The 20,875-nt window shown below is 39.1% G+C and overlaps 1 protein-coding gene across 1 annotated transcript in view; it reads left to right on the forward strand.

Annotated features, from left to right (window-relative positions):
• abca2 (ATP-binding cassette, sub-family A (ABC1), member 2) overlaps window positions 1-20,875 on the forward strand; it is a 93,941-nt gene that overhangs the window by 23,667 nt on the left and 49,399 nt on the right. Inside the window, exon 2 of the mRNA XM_079813841.1 lies at window positions 19,176-19,269. Within this exon, the coding sequence (XP_079669967.1) occupies window positions 19,176-19,269 (94 nt within the window). The remainder of the gene's footprint in view (window positions 1-19,175; window positions 19,270-20,875) is intronic.

A 20,875-nucleotide genomic window follows, 5' to 3' on the forward strand; every position in this document is an offset into this window, starting at 1 on the left:
AACCCATTTCGGCCACTAGCTGTCAATCCTACATACTGCACCTTTAAAAATGATTTTTTTTTTTTAGTAGGGAGACTGAAATAGTTTTTTAAAATATATATATATATATATATATATATTAGTTTTTCAATTTTGTAAAAAAACAAATTATTGCAATAATCAATTTACAAAATAAGGGGCATTTACACAACGAACAACTTTTTAGGACTTTTTGCCGTTCATTTACACAACAGCGTTTTGGGGGCCTAAAAACACAAACCTCTGAAGTTTTTTAAAAACTATACTCTTATCGTCTCCATGTAAACAACCAAAACGAGAATTTGTAAAAATGGTGACGTCATGCGTATAATGTGTTCAGTCTATACTATAGGCACGTAGTGTTTCTTTAAAAAAGTGACATCACCAACCACTGGCCTTGAATGCATAACAGTAGCGTTTTTATCGTGGATCCTTGTGATTGTTTTGACAACGTTGTTAGTACATTGTACAACCATTTTTAGTTCATTGTTGTCGTGTAAAGATGCTCTATAAATTTGGTAGCTTTTAGGTTAAAAATGTGTTTAAAAAAAACTACTGTTAAGAAACTTTCTTCATTTTTGCCTTTGACCTTTACTTGCTTCAATATGGAAATGTGGTTATGGTGAATTGTTCTCACGTCCAAAATCCTGTTCTCATTGTGAATGAATCATGTGAGGACAGATTGCATGATTGGGCTCATTATTACAGTGCAGCCTACGCTCTGTGGAGCATAGAGCTGTTAGAATAAAAATGCTAACTGCTCCATTTACTAGAGGGAAAGGAATTTTTAAAACTTTTCTTCTGCCCTCCAAGAGACTCCTATTCTACACAAGACGATCTTCGGTTCTGCCTGATAGAGGGATTATCTCCCTTCCTCAGTGGCGTTGAAGTATGGAGAAAGGGAAGGAATGTGATTAGAGACAACGAAAGACCAAAACGGTCTGCAATCTCAAGAATGCCATGTGGGAGAGACTAGGGCAGACTTTTGTTTTACACAGAAATGAGGCCTTGAATTGGAGAAGGAGAAAGAAAAGAACTGAGAATTGCTTATATTGAAAAATGAGGAAACGAGTGAGATTTGTGAATCCTTTGAGATTTCCCCCCTATGTCTTTGTGTACAGTGCTCGGGAAGCTACTTTGAAACTGTAGCTTGCTAGGTTACAAGCTACTTTTAATTCAAAGGACTGTAGTCAAGCGACTCTTTTGAAAATGTAGTTTACTAACAGTGCACTTTTAGATATTTAAAGGGATCGTCAACCCAAAAATGAAAATCCTGTCGTAATTTACTCCATCCTCGACTTGAAATGAAGATACTTTGATGTTTGTATTTTGGTTACTGTTGACTTAATAATAACAATAATAACAAATAATAATGTCTTACATTTATATAGCACTTTTCTGGGTAGCTACTCAAAGCGCTTTACATATGGAAGGGGGAATCTCCTCAACCACCACCAATGTGCAGCATCCACTTCAATTGTATGGAAAACACTGAGATATTTCTCAAAATATCCTGTTTGTTCATACAGGTTTTGGAATGACTTGTCAGAATTGTCATTTTTGGGCGAACTATCCCTTTAATAGTGTAATGACTGCAGTGCAGGGACTAGGAGCTAGCTACTCAAATGAATCGGTCAATTGCCTTTTTAAATTGGTTTATTGAAATGAACAGTCCCAAAGAGCCAGTTTGCTAAAATGAGTTGGACTCAGAGTGTGTTCAATTATTGCCTTTATACAATGTGATGTAATGACCAGCAATGTAGCATTGTTGTCTCACTAAACCACTACTTCCTGGAAAAAATGGCTTGTTACTGGAAAGCTAATATATTGTACACTAGCTGAGTTACTTTAACACTAATGAAAAAATGTAGTAGAGTTAAAAATATAACTGCTGACAAACCTGCTTTTGTTTTCTCCCAATTAAAGTTAAAGCAGAAACAACTGGATTGCGCCATGCGAAGTTGGAGCTTTAACTCTCATTCTTTCTCACTATGCTTCAGTCTTCCATTTTCTTTCTCTCTCTTGTTCCTTCTGTTTCAAACATCTTTTTCGTTGCAAAAAAAAATCAGGCTGTTTATTTACATAAATGAATGATGATTTTGAATGATGAAAATAATTTTGTGATCTCATTTCCTGTTTGTGTTTTATGGTTTCACATAAAACACGCCAAAATGCCATGCATCTTGTATATAACACACTTTCATTTCCAGGTAAAAGTTTTTTTTTTTTATTATTATTATTATTATTATTATTATTATTATTATTATTATTAAAGATTATGAGAAACTACTTTTGCTCAAGTTTTCTCTTTTTTTCCTCATGAATTTTAGCTTTTTTTTCATTTACAGTCTCTGGACAATGGGCATTTACACCACCTAGTTTTGACTCTAAAGGTCTGTTCACACCGGGATGATTTTCACGCGCGTTTATCGCGGACGTTTAACGCCTCGTGACTAAACAAAGGGCGCCAATGTGAGTGTGCACACCGATGCGCAAAAACGGCAGGCGTAAAACAGACATTTTAAAAAACGCCTTGGGTTCGCTCCGCGCATTCACTCAGCGCATCGTCAGTGAAAATCGCTTGGGTGTGAACACTCAATACGTGCCGAAAAACACTGGCAATAAGCGCGCGCGATATTCGTCGCGGTGTGTACAGGCCTTAAGGCCCATAAATAACAACTTTTAATTCAGAAACATGGTCATAAAGAGGTGTTTTCAACTTCTGCACAAATTGCATTTGTGATGTGTTTTTCAATAGTTTTTAAACTTGAATACTTCATTGACTCTTATTAAGCAGATCTCGGCAGCCATTGACTACCATAGTGGAGGGGAAAATACTATGGTAGTCAATGGCTGCCGAGATCTGCTTGGTTACAAACATTCTTCCCAATATCTTCCTTTGTGTTCAGCAGACGAAAGAAATTCATACAGGTTTGGAACAACTTGAGTAAATTGACAGAATTTTTATTTTTGGGTGAACTATCCCTTTAATTTGAGAAATTGTCGAGTCGTTCCAGTAGATGAGTGTTTATAGGTTATGAGGTTGATTGTCAGTCAGTTTGATCTGGTTTGCAGTAGATTTTAGCAGCTGTGTCATCAACAGGCTCCGGGCCTTGAGCTCCGGTAAGCGTTCCATGTCTATTCATCATCTCTCGGCCGTGCATAATTCATGACAGGATTGACATGCTGTCCTTTGCCCTTTATCACTTTCTCCCTGAAAGGAAGTGGCACAGTTGAGTTCTGTTTTTCCCTTTGCCCTTTCTCAGCCTTACACCTGTTTTAGTACAAAAGACTGAATTCCCACTGGACTTTCACGAATGGCTGCCTCATTTTTTATTCTCCTTTTCAATGTTTCATGCCGTCTCTGTCCATTTTCCTTCACACTGTGTTGAAGTATACTAGTGTGTGTAAAAATCTATCAGGAATATACTAGTCTAAATACAGCAGATGTTATTACACCAGAACTCATTTACAGTATTTACATTGGACAGTATTTACATTGGACATCTAAAGGGTGATTGTGCCAGAATGTTAAGCTTACAAAGTATTTTGTTTTGGTTGGGACACGTTGTTTCTTGTCGGTTTTATTTTATCAGTTATGTCAGTGCATAACTTCGAGAAGCCATTACACTCTAGTATACATCTCGTTTCGTGCTGAGTTTAATAAAAGAGATGCACCAATATTACAATTCGGTGCCATATCGCTAAATGGCGATATTAAATATATTTTTGTATTATTTAAATGCTACAAAGGAATATAGGCATCACAACATTGTAATGTATGAAAAGTGCCTATTTATTTTAAGATTTGCTGTCAAGTGTATTTGCGGTTTAATTTAGTTTTGATTAGGACACATTGTTTCCTTAGGGTGGAATTTGGTGTGATTTTATTAGTTAGGTTCTTGGTATACTTGTAGAAATAGCATACTAAATAGGGATGCACCGAATGTTCCGCAACCGAAATTATTAATAATAAGTGAAAAGACTGAATACATTTAAAGGTGTCATGAACTGACTTTTTTTATTTTTTATACTATTGTCTGAGGTGTGTGAAAAACACATAGCCCTGGGACTTTGGGCTTTGCAAGCTGGCGTTACAAGTCCGAGTCTGATCACGAATGAACCAATAACACCTTCTCCAGCCTGTGACATCGTGCTAAGTAATCAATAGATATCAAACGATCTGTAACAATGCAATACTATCTCATATAAAAAGCATGTTTTACTCACATAAGTGTGTTGCACCGTTCCTGTCGGATCCAATATAGAAGGCACAGCATTGTGTTTTAATCTCAATATGTCTGCAAATCCAGTCTCAACCTCTATCTTGTTTACAATCGATTCCGCGGTGAAATGAAGCCAACAAACGCAATGTCTTACGCACGTGAGCTGGAACCATCATGTTTATTGCTCGACCCGTTTACCTCCACGAGTCGGTGGGCGGGCTTGAGGCGGTGCTTGCGTCCTATTACGTCAATGGTCGATATATTGTGAGAGCTCTCGTTTTCTGGGCCTGGTGTCTATAAAAGCTTTTCTTTTCTATATATATATATATATATATATATATATCCTACTTAAATTCATAATCAAAGCCTCTATCAATATTCATCCGCCTTTATAATTATTATGACTTTAATGATTCTTTCCAGTTGTGATTTTGCTTAAATCAAGAGGACCAATGATTGTTTCTTCCTTTATATTTTCTAAAGTTTGTATTTGGTCTCTGAGTGGTGACTGAGGTCTGTCCTGGTGGTGTGTGATGTTTCGCAAAAACACTTGTTTTCAGAACATGTTGTCGTGTGTTTGGATTTTGGAGGCATCACACACCTCTAACTCGACAGGAATGCAGTAACAGGGATTGCTCATTTAGCCCGGGTTCCAGAGATTAAATATGGAGTTGTCTTTCATTATATTTTATATTTCCTTTTACTGAAACACTAAAGAATTGGCCTGTCTGTACCTCTCACTGAGAGAGAAGCACATAGTATCAGCATGTTTTGGTGAAGTGTTTTGTTGATATGTAGTTAAGACTCTCCAACCTTGGGAGAGCTGTGATTATAGGGAGCTTTTGTGTATGTGCGTTGCATGATCTGTGCAGGCTTCAATATTGAAGATTGACATTTTCTGCACACGACACAAGCACGCTTCTAAATGCAGCAATGTCGGAAGTGTGGAAGCATTAATGTGTCCGAGATAGATGCAAAAATGGCCGTTTGCAGACACTGTCTAAGCACCCCCAAATGCAAGCAAGAGCACCCTCAGTTGATACTGTAATAATATATTGGTAAATGCTCCATTGTATATTTGTGTCTGTAGAACGTCAAATGTATCCATTTACGTGTTTCTGCAGCGGTGACAGGCTCGCAAAACCTCTCATGAAAACAAACAAAGTGTAGACACGAATCGACGCAAGTAAGATATTTATTGTGCATTGTTAGCAGCTTCTTTGAACTTTGTACTTTGTGAGATCGCAATGAACTGACATAGCGACAGCGTTTAGTGATCGTAAATGGAGCGGTCTTGGCTCGCTTTCGAGTCGAGGACAAAATGGTAAAAAGCAAAAAAAAACATTTTATAATTATTATTATTATTTGGCTTCAGCCAAGAATTTTGATTTCTGTGCATCCCTAATACTAAATATTACTGGGTTTATTGTCATTACTAGGTTTATGTACGTAGAAAAACTTCCCTAGATAGAACGTAGAAAGATCCCTACAAAAAAAGTTGTGCAGGAAATACATCTTGCATATTCATTTTTCAGTTATTTGCATTACGTGTACTATCTTGCTTTGTGGCCATGATGATATAAGGGAAGCTGTTGTAAAGCTACTCAACAAATATAAAAGGCACCACCCACCACTGACCTGTACTTAACCCTTCCTCATCTCTCTCTCTCTCTCTCCTAATCTCTACCGCTCTCTTTCACTCATTTTGACTCCCACTCTATTTAATTCACATGCACAATGATCCCACAGAGAGATTACATACAATGTTAAACACATGCATGTGAATGTCTTGTCTCATTCCACCTTTTTTCTGACTCCAGCTTTCAGAAGCTTTTTATAGATAATGGGTTCATCTGTAATGACTCTCTCAGTCATTACATTGAGATGAATTTGCAACTGGAAGTACACAGAGGTTAATTAACCTTTAAATTAGACGAGCCGTTTTCTGTAATGCTGCCATTTGTTTAACTGGCCTCTAGACAGGGCCAGTGCATTTTTACATACAGTATTCATATACAGTTTTTTTTAAAACATATATCTGCAATTATATCTGTAGGATTTATAGCTTTGTTAGATTAATCGATTCAAAGTGGGTCATCACAAATTTTCCCCAGAAACGGCTGAGCAAACACTCTTCAAGCTCAATAAAGACAGGGGAAGCACAGGCTTGCCTTTGTGAGTAACAGAAACAGGATCTCTGAATAGAGCCTAACGTCATAGTAGATGAAGAACAGAGTCTTTTGAGAGTGATACCTTAAGCACTGCTGTGTGAGAGGTGAGCAGGATCACAGGGTCAGGAGGATCGACCTTGAGAGAAAACACTAAGTACATCACTCCTCCGTTTCTATCAGAGTTCCCACGATCATGGATAACATTAATATTAGGAATGCACTAGTATTACAATTCTGGGCCATACCGATATGGCAATGCTAAAGTTGGCATTAAACCAAGTTGTGATAGCAATCACTATGTTAAGCGGTCTAAATGTATTTTTATAAATGTATATTGTCTGTGGAAGGTGTAGGACCATAAAATCTTCGTTCAACCATTGCATTTGGTCTAAATTAAATGATAGCATGTGTTCCCTGTCAGTCAACATGTATTTGCTTACCACTGCGTAGCCTGTTCACGCAGACGTCATACGTCATCAGCATTCGCATGCGCCTTGCAGACAGCGAGAATGGCAGGCAAGTTCCTTCTGAACCGACAACAAGTGGCAGTGGCACTGGCAAAGGTTCTACGAGAAGAAAGACTCGGAGGCAAGCAGATTCGTGGAAACCCTGGCATACGTTTTGCTAGCTACACAACTGAAAACTTTTTTTAAAAAGTTGTTTACATTCATTATTGTAGTACTGTTACTCGTAGCTACTGTAAAGTTTTCTCACTGGTGAATGATACATGATGTAAACCCATACCGTCATCTTGTTGTGTTTGGATTTGCAGGGAGGGTGGGATCATATGCTTTCAAAGTTAGCATTTCCCCCAGATCACCTATTGCACCTTTTAACTAATGTTAACAAATACGATTTTTATAAATGTTGAAATTAACAAAGATTAAGAAATGCTGTAGAAGTACAGTACATTATTACTTAATGTTTACTATATACAGTCAGAATTATTGACACCCCCCCCCCCCCCCCCCATTGAAAATTCCCATTTCCACCATCAGTTTCAATCAACTAAAGATGTCAAATATCTGGAAACAATTTATAAGCCAAGGTACTGATATCTCATACATCCCTAGAGAATATTATTTTATTTTATTATTTCTGTAAAATATTTTTCCTTGGCTAGCTATTGTTCTTCATTAAAGCTTTTATATCGTAATGTGAGCACTAGGTAGGGTCAATCTACCCTTCAAACCTATGTACGTTTTAGGAGAGATTTATTAGAGACATTTGTATATTAAGCCTAATCTTTTAAAACGTTTAATTCCAAGGATTTGTAGCTGACGTACAAATGGAAATCTACTCGATCCCACACATAACATGTTTTTAATCCTTATCCAGTAATCACAAACAAACAGAAAATCATTGGTGAAAAGGTTTGGTAACTCTGGTGGGTGTCTAATTTCAGAAATAGCTTTGCAAAGGAGCTGGTGGTACAAAGCTCATTGTTATTGATTAAAAATACAAGATGCACTTACTTAAACTGTTTAAACTTGAGAGCTTTTAGCACAGAATGTACTTTTATTAATCACTTCTGAATGTACTGTTGTATTGAGGTTGAGCAAACCCACTAATGTTTCAAACTTTAAAAACTTTAATGATCTGTGATCAGAGCCTGAAATATTACATCCGTACATCATCTAGTCGAGTTATTCAAATAAAAAACAAAGCATTGCATGTTGTATCTATTGAGATCCCTCGTCTTTTGTTGCTGGCTGGGTGGAATTGTTTCTGTTTGGAAGGGAAATACAGCAATGTCCCAGTGAGTCTCAGGAGAAATATGTCTATAGCCTGGAGCTGTTGCGTATTAACAGAGGGGGAGATGGGTAATCAATCCAGTGAGAATGACCACAGATCCATTCCTCAAACCCTGGCTGCCTAGAGCACAAGTGTAGAGTATAGGAACGGGGAACTGCATTACACCTTTTAGATGAAGAACATTCAACACACTTGCCATTAATTCATCTTACTCATTTTATTTCAGTTAAGATGAATATGTATCAGGCTTTTAACAGTCACAATTTGTCTTAAAGCACCATTAAAATAGTTTGTTGCCTAATGCTCAAGTCTTGCACAAGCAGGTAGATATAAAAACAGGGATGGTTCTAAAGTCTAAATTCTAATTGGATGAGCCTTAAAATGGCTATAAATGTTGCAACAGGGATTGTACTATATTACTTTTCACTAATTATTCCAACAATTATTGATAATAAATGTAATGGGACCCATTGGTGCTGTTGTCGCCATTTTAATGAGCCATACTTGTGGTAAAATCACTGAAATGTACAGACTTTTGGATCATGCACAAGATAATAATTACAAATTAAAGCTGTAAGCAGTGATAAAAGGGCCCTGGCACCCGGGGCCACCGCCACCCTGCGACTTTAGGAATATAGTGAATAGTTTGCATTTAAGCATGTAAAATTTGGAGAAAAATAGCAGTCATTTTAATGTGCTAAACTTCCTGCTGCCAGCAGGTTGTGCTTTGACTATGCTTTGAACTGAACATTGCCATGTAGATGTCTTCAGGTCAGGACTATTATCACACATGTGAAGTTTGGGGCAGTTTGGACATTGTATGCCTGAGTTACAACAACTTCCTGTTTCGTGGCGTAAATCGCACACATTAGCACTTAGCCAAGTGTTGAATGACTTAATGTGTTTCTAGCATGTTTGGCACTTCATGGCATATTTAAATGTGTTTCTGGGTGTGAATTACGGTGTAAAGCATGCCATTCCCTGCTTCTAGCAGGTGGCGCTAAGACTAACTGAATATTGGCATGTAGATGTCTTCAGACCAGGACTATCAAACATGTGAAGTTTGGGGCAGATCGGACATTGTATGCCTGACTTACAAGAGCTTTCTGTTTCATGGCAAAACATCAGACTTTGTCAGGCTGCCACGGACATGCCCTTCAGCGAAAACTCAAGATCTTCACAATTTAACATCACCAAGGCCTTAAGATTAGACTGAACAAATGCCACACCTGATTCTGAAACCCATATCAGACGTAAATTTTCTCCACTTCTGACGTGTATGTAAAGTTTCATGAGTTTTCGAGCACGTTTAGACCCTCAAAAATGCGAGAAGATTCATTTTGGTGAAGAAGAATAATAGGCTGAGCAATTACAGTAGGGTCCTCACATCTGTGCTCGGGCCCTAAAGATACCCTTTTCAAAAACATCTCTCACACAAACACAAACCACACTCAGTGTCTCGATCCCAGGCGACTATGGGGTAGGGTGACCACCTGTCCCGCTTTGCGTTGTACCGCACAGCATTTTCACCCCTTGTCCCGCATGTCGCATATTGAGAAAATGTCCCGCATTTTCACCAGTCTGTTGATTTTTAATGATCATATTGAGAAAATGTCCCGCATTTTCACCAGTCTGTTGATTTTTAATGATCATATTGAGAAAACATGCATGCGTTCTTTTGCCTTTTTAAGAAAGCATTTTATTTTTTATTTTTGCGGCATCGTTTTTCACCTATATTTAACAGCACTTCGTCAGAAGTAACATCCCGCCTTACACAAATACAAAAGCCGTTTTTTAAACCATATCCAATGGTTGAAAAGAAAGGAGTAAACACGGTCACTAGTAGGTTGTGACGGCTGTCAATCAAAATGTGGAGTGGTGATTCGTTCCATGTGTTCCCTGTCAGAAAACGAATGGATAGTTCTGTATAGGCTATAAATGAATATATATATATATATATATATTCATATATAAAACAATAAATAAATAAATACAGTTCTGTATATAAATTTATATATATATATATATATATATATATATATATATATATATATATATATATATATATATATATATATATATATATATATATATATATATATATATATATATATATATATATATATATATATATATATATATATATATATATATATATATATATATATATATATATATATATATATATATATATATATATACACTCTAAAAAAAAAAGGTTCTATATTGCACCAAAAATGGTTCTTGGCTCGTAATCATAGGGGAACCTTTTTTAGTGCTATATAGCACCAATTTTGGTGCTTCAGCGGTTCTTCAGCGGTTCTTCAGAGGTTCTTCAGCGGTTCTTCAGAGGTTCTTCACCGGTTCTTTGACTAAGGTGCTATATAGCACCTCTGAAGAACCACTGAAGCACCAAAATTGGTGCTATATAGCACTAAAAAAGGTTCCCCTATGATTACGAGCCTTTTTTTTAGAGTGTATATAATATATATATATATATATATATATATATATATATATATATATATATATATATATATATATATATATATATATATATATATATATATATATATATATATTATATATATATATATATATATATATATATATTATATATATTATATATATAGTTTATATATATATATATATATATATATATATATATATATATATATATATATATATATATATATATAAACTACAACCCCCCCCCCCCAAAAAAAAATATTTATTTTAAAATTATTATTTTATATATATAAATTAATATATAAGATTAACTAATTTAATGTTGTTTTATTTGTTTCATTATTTATTTAGTTGGATTTTAGTTGCACTTGGTCAGAACTGTTTCAAAAGTAGTTATCTGCATGATGCCTGCTGCCTTTGGGCTCAGTGATGTTGAATTTAAGATTATACAACAGTTTCAGGTTATGTCGTGTTGGTAACATGTCCCACATTTTCCCACACAAACTTAGTAATCGTCCCACATTTGGTTTGTTTGATGGTGGTCACCCTACTATGGGGCCTGTTTGCATTCGTTGTTAAGAATGTAATTATGAATGCTAAATGATGTTTTGTGCATGTGAGTTTTATCTGATTATGAAGGCTCCGTTCATATGAGCTGTCTGGGGTGAGACATGCAGAGAAAAGAGAAGATATATTTTTTCAGAGGTGTATATATATGGAGGTTTATATGAGACATTCTTCAGTTCTCACACAGTAAAAGCAATTCCATTATCTCAAATTTACTTGACAGAAAACCTCATATCTCTCAGCATGCATTGTTATTGGAGGATAAGTGTTTTAGCTTGCGTTATTTGCCTGTCGGTTGGTGATGGATGCTGTGCTCGGTGGACAGCGGCACAAAGATGTAATTCAATCATTGGAAGAATGGAAAGTGTGTTTTAGGAGATAAAGTATAAAGAGTGGACAGCTGAAAGACACTGACTAGACTATTTTAGTGCATAATGGTGTCTGGATGTGTATTTTTGGCTAGAATTGTGTGTGGGTGGGCATAGTTATATGCATACTTTGCGTGTACACACACACACACACACACACACACAGATAAACATACATGATATCATACTGAATACTAAATATTAGCACTCTGCTGTGTCATTCAAGGAACTAACTGCCATGTAATAAGAATAAATAAAATTAGACCAATAACAATAGACGTTTAGTATATGTCCTCATAGCTAGGCAAAAGTGTGCATGTGTTAAAGGTCCCATAGCATGGCATTTTTCTATTATTTTATAATGTTTCCTGGACTACTACGGTAGTTTCAGTCTGAGAGTCTCTGCAGGGTCTACAACATCAGACTGGCACAGGCTTGAGAAAGGTATTATTACTGGATGCACAATTTCAGTGATATTATTCGCACTTGCCATGAATATGCTGGTAAAGTCTACAGAGGTCCAGTGTAGAGGTCCGCTCACCAAGTCCGGTATTCGCCAGCCGCCCATTAGGGCTTTTATGGATGACCTGACGGTGACAACACCACACGTCCCAGGGGGCAGGTGGATCCTGAAGGGCTTGGAAGAGATGACCACCTGGGCTCGCATGTGCTTCAAGCCAGCAAAGTCTAGATCTCTAGTGTTGAAGAAAGGAAAGGTTACCAACAAGTTCCGCTTCACACTTGGCACGACCCAGATACCATCAATCACTGAGAAACCAGTGAAGAGCTTGGGAAAGGTGTTCGACTGTAGCCTGAAAGACACGGCAGCCATCCATGCAACCAACCTTGAACTGGAAGGCTGGCTAGCTGCAGTGGATAAGTCAGGCCTACCGGGCAAGTTCAAGGCCTGGATTTATCAACATGGCATCCTCCCACGGATTCTCTGGCCCCTCCTGATTTATGAGGTTCCCATCTCCACCATCGAGGGCTTTGAGAGGAGAGTCAGTAGGTTTCTACGAAAGTGGCTGGGCCTACCTCGAAGCCTGAGCAGCATCGCTTTGTATGGCCAGAACAACAAGCTGAAGCTTCCCATCAGCAGCCTGAATGAGGAGTTCAAGGTGGGCCGTGCCAGGGAGGTGCTGCAATACAGAGAGTCACAAGACCCGAAGGTCTCCCAGGCTGGGATCGAGGTGAGGACAGGACGGAAGTGGAGGGCAGCAGAGGCGGTGGATGTGGCTGAGTCACGACTACGGCACAGGGCACTGATAGGAGCAGTGACTCAGGGAAGAGCTGGCCTGGGTACCGGCACAACATCTCATTACAAGGCACAGGGGAAGGACAGGAGACAACTGGTGCAGCAAGAGGTGCGGGTAGCAGTAGAGGAGGAGCGGGCCAGTAGGATGGTTGGAATGCGGCAGCAGGGAGCCTGGACAAGATGGGAGCATGCAGTGGACCGTAGAGTCTCATGGGCAGAGCTGTGGAAAGCAGACCCCCACCGCATACGGTTCCTGATCCAGGCTGTCTACGACGTACTACCGAGCCCATCCAACCTGTTCAGCTGGGGATTGGTGGAGTCACCAGCCTGCAGCCTCTGCCTAAAGAGGGGGACCCTGGAGCACATCCTCAGCTGCTGTCCGAAAGCACTGGGCGAGGGGCGCTACCGTTGGCGCCATGACCAAGTTCTGAAGGCCATAGCAAATACCATCAGCTGTGGAATTGGCCACTGTAAGCGCCTCCGCCCAGTGAAGAACACCATTGCTTTCGTCCGGGCTGGGGAGAAGCCAACATTAGCTGCTAGGGCCACCTCATCTGGCCTGCTAGCAACAGCACAAGACTGGGAGTTGAAAGTTGACCTGGGGAAGCAACTGAAATTCCCAGAAGCTGTCGCCACCTCAACACTGCGACCTGACATGCTACTCATCTCAGAGACCTCCAAGCAGATCGTTCTCCTGGAACTCACTGTACCCTGGGAGGACCGTATCGAAGAGGCCAATGAGAGGAAGAGGGCAAAATACGCTGAGCTAGTGGAGGAGTGCCGTAACAATGGGTGGCGAGCACGGTGTGAGCCCATTGAGGTGGGATGCAGAGGGTTTGCTGGCCAGTCTCTCTGCAGGGCCTACAACATCCTGGGCATCATAGGGGCCAGTAAGCGAAGGGCCATTAAGGAGGCCACGGAGGCAGCAGAAGTTGCCTCAAGGTGGCTGTGGATAAGGAGAGGAGAACCATGGGTTGGGTAGGGCTACCTGGACACAAGCTGGGGCCTGATCAACCCCAGCTGGGTCGCCTGGGTGAGAGTGTATGATGCTTGAAAGACCCGAAACACTCCGTGACCCCAGGTAACATCACTGATGATGTGTCCAGGTTGCATCAAGTTGATGTATGTTACAAGCCTGAGGTGTACTTATATTGTTAGCATGATTTTTACATCAAAAAATTTCATAATTTAGAAATAAAAGCCATTTTTTCTATACTGATGTTTTCCCTCTGGCTTGAATGCTCTGTTTCAAGGGGCGTGTCTGCTGTGAGTCTTCAGTGAAAACGCCCACTGTTGTGATTGGCTGACATCTTTGCATTTGAAATGAGTGTTAGATTATGTTGCGGAGGGGGCGTGGTTTAGAGCATGCAAGAGAGAGAGAGACTGACAGGACCCTCGTGAACCACGGAGAGCTGGAGGAAGTTTTATTGTACTGAGTTGTTGAGAGCGCTGTGCTGTTAGCGCGAGCTTATTTGTAGCTGAGAGTTCTGAATAAACAGTCCCAGTCACGTCGACTCTGTCTTCTTCCACCTTATTCTACGAACTTTGTAACACATGTAATGTACCCTTACAGCCGTTGAGATGAACGAATCGTCAAAGTGTGGATTATAGCATTATTTTATGATCTATTCCTATCACATGAACGGTTGCAGTGATGAGCATTGAGTACAGACAGTCTGTTGATCGCGTGAATGCAGTGATCTCGTCATTGCAACACGTTCTCTCACAAAATGCTTTCACCATAACTAACAGCAAACACGACGTCGATATGAATACAGTAAGAGCTTTGTGCAGCATAACAGCGTCATTCATTATAACGGCAGTTTGGGCAAGTGTGCAGATACACTCGCGACGTGTGATTGACAGCTCCGGACATCATAAAGAGTGTTCTTTGATCGTTCTCTGTAGTTTAATCACTTAAAAAAATTACAGGGAGTGCAGAATTATTAGGCACGTTGATTTTCTGATCATATTTTTTTTCCAGGCACATTTGACCAATTCCAAACCACAGTAATCCTAATAACTACTATTGATTTAGTATTTAACAGTATAAGTGATATATAATTGTTCATGAAGGCTGGAAATGAAAATCAACTTATATTCAGGTGTGCAGAATTATTAGGCATGTTTTCTTTTACAGATAAATTGAGCCAAAAAAGAGATTTAACTCAGACTGAAAAGTCAAAAAGTATTAAATGCCCATGAGAAGGATGCAATACTAATGCAATACTAGACATTGCAGTTAAGGCGTGACCATTGAACAGTGAAATGCTCGTTGGGTCAGCAGGGTCAGACAAAAACATGTGGTGAAGAAAAGACACCTGTTAACTGCAAAAGAATTAAGAATTAAGGTGAAGAATTAAGGGTGAAACCATCAGGAACCCTTTAGTCTCCAGCGCCACCATTTTCCAAAGCTGCAACCTACCTGGAGTCTCCAGAAGTGCAAGGTGTCAGGATCTCAGAGACTTCAGTTAGGTAAAGAATCCTAAAAAAGGACCCCCACTAAATAAGAATCACAAGCTGAAGTGTTGTAAAATACATGAAGAAGGTTTTTTTATAGGCTTTATGGACAGATAGGTTGAGAGTGACTCTTGAAGGACCAGCACCACATCCTCTAGTATCACTGTTTGAAGAATTCATCTTCCAGAATCTGGCAGTACGTTTTGGGAGTTCATTTTTAGTCCATCTCTGCAAAACGGACTTCAGGATGGACTAAAATGAACTCCCAAAACGTACTGCCAGATTCTGGAAGATGAATTCTTCAAACAGTGGTACTAGAGGATGTGGTGCTGGTCCTTCAAGAGTCACTCTCAACCTATAAAACCTATAAAGCCTATAAAAAAGCAGGCTTCATGTATTTTACAACACTTCAGCTTATGATTCTTATTTAGTGGGGGTCATTTTTTAGGATTCTTTACCTAACTGAAGTCTCTGAGATCCTGACACCTTGCACTTCTGGAGACTCCAGGTAGGTTGCAGCTTTGGAAAATGGTGGCGCTGGAGACTAAAGGGTTCCTGATGGTTTCACCCTTAATTCTTCACCTTAATTCTTAATTCTTTTGCAGTTAATAGGTGTCTTTTCTCCGCCACATGTTTTTGTCTGACCCTGCTGACCCAACGAGCATTTCACTGTCCAATGGTCACGCCTTAACTGCAATGTCTAGTATTGCATTAGTATTGCATCCTTCTCATGGGCATTTAATACTTTTTGACTTTTCAGTCTGAGTTAAATCTCTTTTTTGGCTCAATTTATCTGTAAAAGAAAACATGCCTAATAATTCTGCACACCTGAATATGAGGTGTTTTTCATTTCCAGCCTTCATGAACAATTATATATCACTTATACATTATTAAATACTAAATCAATAGTAGTTATTAGGATTACTGTGGTTTGGAATTGGTCAAATGTGCCTGGAAAAAAAATATGATCAGAAAATCAACGTGCCTAATAATTCTGCACTCCCTGTATTTGTTTCATGCTACTAACAGAAATGATCGTTTTAGTCACTGGCTTAATTCACTGATGCATTACGCTTAGGGCATCAAGACGGCGATCATTAAACGATCTAGAAAGAGGGAACTTCTGAGTGAACTTGAATGATTAGCTACACATCAGAAATCAGTGATCACAGATCAGGCATTAATGAACACTGTTACTCACTGTTAGTCGCGGTGCTGTCGAATCCATATCGTAAAATCTTTTTGTAAAGCCTGTGCTGACATAAACTGAATCCATTTTCTCCACATTCTCTGGACGGGCAAAGCAGTGGAAGGGGAGGTAACCTTTCCTGGTATGACGTCATAACAGGAAAATTCCAGATCAGCTCGTCTGAGCTGTCATTTTCTCACAGGCAGAGAAAGACTGACAGAACTCGGTTTACACCGATAAAATTTTCTAGCCACTTGGGGACAATATTCAGTCTAGGGGAACTCATATTAATGTTGAAAAACCTCATAAAATGAAATGTTCATGCCATGGGACCTTTAAATACAATTACTGGCCGATTCTGTGTAATGGCTATGAGAAATGCTAATAGACAGACAATATCTCCATGAATAGTAGACAAACAGCCTCCAACTTACGGTTTAAAGGGATAGTTCACCTAAAAATGAAAATTATCCCATAATTTACTCACCTTCAAGCCATCCTAGGTGTATATGGCCTTTATTAACCCCCCGGAGCTGTGTGGATTACTTTTATAATGGATGGATGCACTTTTTAGGGCTTTAAATTTTGGGCTGCCATTATAATGCTTGGAAGAGCCAGGACATTTTTTTTCTGAAAGAAGATTTTTGTTATTAAGATTTCAGTATTTTTGAACATTCATTTTTGGGTGAACTATCCCTTTAAAACTCATTGTGAGTTGAGATTCAACTCAAATGTTTGTCTTTGCCTCTTCTATAAGTCACAGGACTTTCTAACAAAAAGAAACAAGGTCTCTTTGGCTGGTGTGCACCCCTCCGTGCTCAGCTCCGAGGGTCTCGTAAGCAAAGCTTTGTGTGTCATGTCAGATGCAGCTTTGTGTATTGTGAGAGATTCATGTAAAAGGAGCTTCTTGTTTGTTGTGACCTTCAGAAATGGCAGAGATGCATGGGGAGAACGTCTAACAGCTAGATAAAAAAAACTCTTCACCTTCTCTTGTCAACAAAGACGGGATGTGGACTGAATGCTGTTGTGGTGACACTGTGCTGCAGTGAAAGACACATTGTGGTTGGGGACAGAATGCCCTTAGATACTGATCTGAGATCAGCCTCTCTCAGTCAAGTACAGACGGCAGGCTCTCACATTTGTAGAGGGAGTAATAATAAGCGGCTGATCTTAGGTCAGCTATAAATAGCATCCTTGGCTATATCCCTGTGAGTTTCTAATCACAGTCTACACTTTAACCAACAGCTTATTTCTCAGTAACTTCAGTTCAGATTTGTCCAAAAATGAGCCTCCTGCAGAGAGACTGTGTGTGTATGTGTGTGTGTGTGAGAGAGAGAGAGAGAGAGAGAGAGAGAGAGAGAGAGAGAGAGAGAGAGAGAGAGAGAGAGAGAGAGAGAGAGAGAGAGAGAGAGAGAGAGAGAGAGAGAGAGAGAGAGAGAGAGAGAGAGAGAGAGAGAGAGAGAGAGAGAGAGAGAGAGAGAGAGAGAGAGAGAGAGAGAGAGAGAGAGAGAGAGAGCGAGAGGAAATAATGCAGGGGGAAATGTTAAGAGATGCAGCTTTTCTGCTGTATTTTGCACACGCACATTTTAAACAATGTGCCTGAAAGCGTTTGACATCTCCTACCGACCACCTGCTGTGGAGTGTGTGTGTGTGTGTGTGTGTGTGCGCGTGCAATATCTTTCATATCTCCTCCACCTCATTTAATAATCTTTAGAATGGGCTGTTTGGAAGCACTAGCAGGTGTTTTAGCCAACACACCAGCAAATATTGCATGTTAAGCAAACTCTTCAATTGGCCAATCTGTATTTACCCGATCAATCCCTGACAGTGGACTGGACTCAGTTGGCAAGGCTTAACAATGAGATTTTTTTTTCTGCTTGTAAAATTAAATGTATTCCTCTGATGGCAGAGTTTCACTGAAAGCTCCAGCCTTCAGTGTCACTCGATCTTTCACAAAAGCTTTCTTAAAGGGTTAGTTCACCCAAAAATGAAAATTAGCCCATGATTCACTCACCCTCAAGTCATCCTAGGTGCATATGACATTCTTCTTTCAGACAAATAAAATCAAAGTTATATTTAAATAAAAGTCCTGGCTCTTCCAAGCTTTATAATGGCTCAGTTTTTGAAGTCCATAGAAAATGCATCTGTCCATCAAATAACATGCTCCACACAGCTCCGTGGGGTTAATAAAGGTCTTCTGAAGCGAATCGATGCTTTTGTGTTAGAAAAATACCCATATTTAAAACTTTATGAAGTAAAGTTTCAGCCGATAAATAAATTCATAGAACAATGGAATATGGGGCAAATCATTACTGATTAGCTTGTAGTTTTCAACACATTCTTACTGATTCTTTCAAGAGGTAATTTTGCCATTTTTGCAACAACAATGTAGAATGCAACACAAAAAACCAAGGCACAATAAATGATTGTTCAAGCTCAATTCATGTTTTCAGTGTAATTGCAAAAAACTGGCCGGAATGGGCAAATTATTTTTCCATCAACTGGCCTGGAACTCTCTCACACTGGCCCCTAAAATTGAGTAGACCATCTTTATTGATGAGGCCTAGTGTAAGTGTAACACTTCAGATGTTCAACCAAAGAGGATGCAACCAACCATGCAATATAAATGTACATAACCTCCAGCCATTGCAGCCCATGTGGCTTTCATAACCTTTTTGTCTTTGTTTATCTCTGCAGTGGGTTCTTGCGTTTGAGATTTTCATCCCTCTGGTGCTTTTCTTCATACTCCTGGGCTTGCGACAGAAGAAGCCGGCCATTCCTGTGAAAGAAGGTAAGTTTCATGACAGCACAGAGAGAGAAGATCATGAGTAGGGGGTGAAGGAAGGAAGGAAGGAAACATAAGGTGGCTCTTACCCCAACCCAGCTCATTCTTGCCCTCCAGTGGTCAGATCACTTGTTCTGTTGTTACCTGGGGTTCTTATGAAGTTCACATCCCACTGTAATAATACTCTGTAAGTGTGTCTGAATTAGTTAGACTGGGTCCTTTAGCCTTTATTAGTAATTAAGGGGATAGTTCACTCCAAAAAATAAGAATTCTGTCATTATTCACTCACTCTCATGATGTTCCAAACCTGCATGTTTCTTTCTTCTGTTGAACACAAAAGGAAATACTTTGCAGAATGTTCTAGCTGTTATTTTCTAGTGAAAAAAGCTGTCAAGCTTCAAAAAAGTATCATAAAAGGAGTCCATACAACTTCTGCACTATATTCCAAATTTTCTGAAGTCACACAATAGATTTGTTCTTGAAACAGCACACACGAATATAAATGATTTGCTCTCTGCCATAGCTCCTAAACCGCATTTATGTGCGTTCAAATTGCAGACAAATCGGCAATGATTGTTGAACAAAAGAGTAAACATTCTGCCTAACATCTCCTTTTGTGTTCCACTGAAGAAAAGAAATTCATACAGGTTTGGAATGACATTAAGGTGAGTACATGATCTTTCATTTTTGGGTGAACTATCCCTTTAAGTGTTGTTTGTGGTATATGATGATGTTTATCCATTTTTCTATGTGGTTGCATCATACAACTTTGCCAATCTGTCATTGATTGCAAAGATTGCTTGGCTGTTAGACAGAGCTTTAGCCATGTATTTTTCTTTCACAGAACACCCTCATTTTTATGTCATCACAATGTCTGTTATTTTCAATGCTGAAATCACACCATGTTTTGTTTTATTTTTGCTTCTTTCTGTCATCTGTCCTCATCTCTCTCTCTCTCTCTCTCTCTCTCTCTCTCTCTCTCTCTCTCTCTCTCTCTCTCTCTACCTCTGTCTTTCATTCTTTCTTTCTTACCGTGCATGTTCACTGCATGCTGGACCAGTGTGTAAGTCAAAATGTTTTTTTTTGTTGTTGTGTGTGTGTGTGGCTAAATCCTTAACTCTTTTGGGTTTGTGGGATCATTTCACTGTGTGTTCTCTAATTGTGAGTGTGCTTTTCTGTGGACTCTAACGTGTTTATTGTGCTGTTATTGTGTAATTTGTCATGTCAACTGCATCAATCTAATGGTAAAAGGGCCCAAATAACTCCAGCAGTGTGTGCACACTGGGCTTGCCTATATGTCAACACACATGCACACGACATAAGAAAATTAATAACACTCACTGTGATATAACCAGGCGTGATGCATTAAGAGTGAAAAAGCTGTGATGCATCAAATCCCAGTCAATCAGAACAGTAAGGGTTACTTCTGTCTGTTTGTGCTTTGTAGCATTTGCATTGCACAACACTTTTCTATAACTTCCAATTTGCTTCTCCGGACATCATCCATTCTATGTTTTACCATGAGATATTTGTCATATGTTTCTCAACAGCCACTATCAATCTCTTTAAGGCTCGTCCATATTTGATGTTAAATATTCAGTGCTCACCAAAA

The sequence above is a fragment of the Gobio gobio genome (genome assembly GCF_949357685.1).
Source record: "Gobio gobio genome assembly, chromosome: 4".
NCBI lineage: Eukaryota > Metazoa > Chordata > Actinopteri > Cypriniformes > Gobionidae > Gobio > Gobio gobio.